The sequence below is a fragment of the Rhinoderma darwinii genome, chromosome 3, assembly GCF_050947455.1.
Source record: "Rhinoderma darwinii isolate aRhiDar2 chromosome 3, aRhiDar2.hap1, whole genome shotgun sequence".
Lineage (NCBI taxonomy): Eukaryota > Metazoa > Chordata > Amphibia > Anura > Rhinodermatidae > Rhinoderma > Rhinoderma darwinii.
The window spans coordinates 422414685-422416248 of NC_134689.1; the positions used below are offsets into that span (position 1 = coordinate 422414685).

At 36.1% G+C, this 1564-nt stretch overlaps 1 protein-coding gene across 1 annotated transcript; it reads right to left on the reverse strand.

Annotated features, from left to right (window-relative positions):
- Positions 1-287: 287 nt before the first annotated feature.
- LOC142750619 (olfactory receptor 11A1-like) lies at positions 288-1214 on the reverse strand. The gene is given in 1 exon segment (XM_075859615.1): positions 288-1214. A coding segment is annotated over 1 exon segment (927 nt).
- Between the last annotated feature and the right edge of the window lie 350 nt (positions 1215-1564).

The window sequence follows — 1564 nt, forward strand, 5'->3', positions numbered from 1 at the left end:
ATTTAATCGGTGATATACCATAAAATATACCTAAATCTACTTAAAGTTCTATAGACTTCTTGCATTGTGAGATACTGCTATATATAATCAGGAAGGATTATGGGATCAACATTCCAGGAAAGTCGAAGGATCGTTCTAGAGGCTTCTATATTCTTAACTGTCCTGCAGCATAAGTCATTGTTTTATTGTAGTCAGCTCTGTGGTACTTAGTACTGAGTCATAATTCACATAAGCCGTCATTAAATATAAAACTTTCAGATCAAATATTTTATATTTTCAGTCCATTTCTAGAGGCGGCTCATCATTTTTTTCACAGCCTGTTTGATCTCATTGTTCCTCAGGCTGTAGATAATGGGATTCATCAATGGGGTCACCACAATGTATAAAAGGGACCTGTATTTGTTGGTATTGGATGAACTCTTATCAGATGGAGTCAGATAAACTGTGATTAAGGTTCCATAAAATATACAGACGGTAGTCAAGTGGGAGCTACAGGTGGAGTAGGCTTTTCTTTTACTATAAGTTGAAGAAATGTTAAGAATGGTGAAGAAAATACAGAAATACGTCATAATGATAAAAGCAAATGGGAAAAATATCATAAAGATGGAAAAAATGAAATCTGGCAACATCAAAAAGGAAGTGTCTGAAGTGGCTAATGCCACTATGGGTCCAAAGTCACAGAAGAAGTGGTCAATGTAATTAAAGCCACAGAATTTAAACTGGATAACAACAAAGATCTCACTTGATATTAAAACACTGACTAAAAACCACGACCCAATAACGAGCCGGAGGCAGAGATCTGGACCCATCAGTGAAGAATAACGTAATGGATGGCAAATCGCCAAATATCTATCGTAGGACATGACGGCAATGAGGAAGCATTGTACAGATCCAGATATACTAAAGCAATAAAACTGTATTATACAGCCCTAAAAGGACACAATGCCCTCCTCGACAATTATTATGTCCAACATCATAGGAACAACGCTGGTGGTTAGTAAGACATCAGCTGTGGATAATTGTTTCACAAAGAAGAACATTGGGATTTTGAGGTGGTCAATAGTGGTCACTAATAGGATAATCAGAAGGTTTCCGCTCAGTATAAAAATATAAATCAGGATAAAGACAATGAATAAAAGAGTTTTATATTTGTATAGACCTCGAAATCCAAGGAGACGTATCTGTGTGACTTGTGTCTGATTGTCCTCACACATTATTTATATGTAGATGAATATCAAAGAATGTTTTCCCTTTTGTTGTTCCTACTGCACAAAATTAGAACATTTGAGCATGTATGTGCACTATATGCCAAAAGTATGTGGAAACCCCTCCAAATTATTGTGTTCAGGTGTCAACATATTTTCAGTCATATAGTGTACTTAAAAAGGCCTAAAAATAACCAAATCCAGAATGATATTAGATGTTTTGTTCTACTTACAGTTGGTTCCCGGTAGAGGTGGCTCACAAGAGATCTGGATAGAAACAAAGGTTCTTCTCCTGCAAATTGTGACATTTCCCAGATGTTGATGTCTTTTATAATGTACATGGAACATAGAAGATTCCC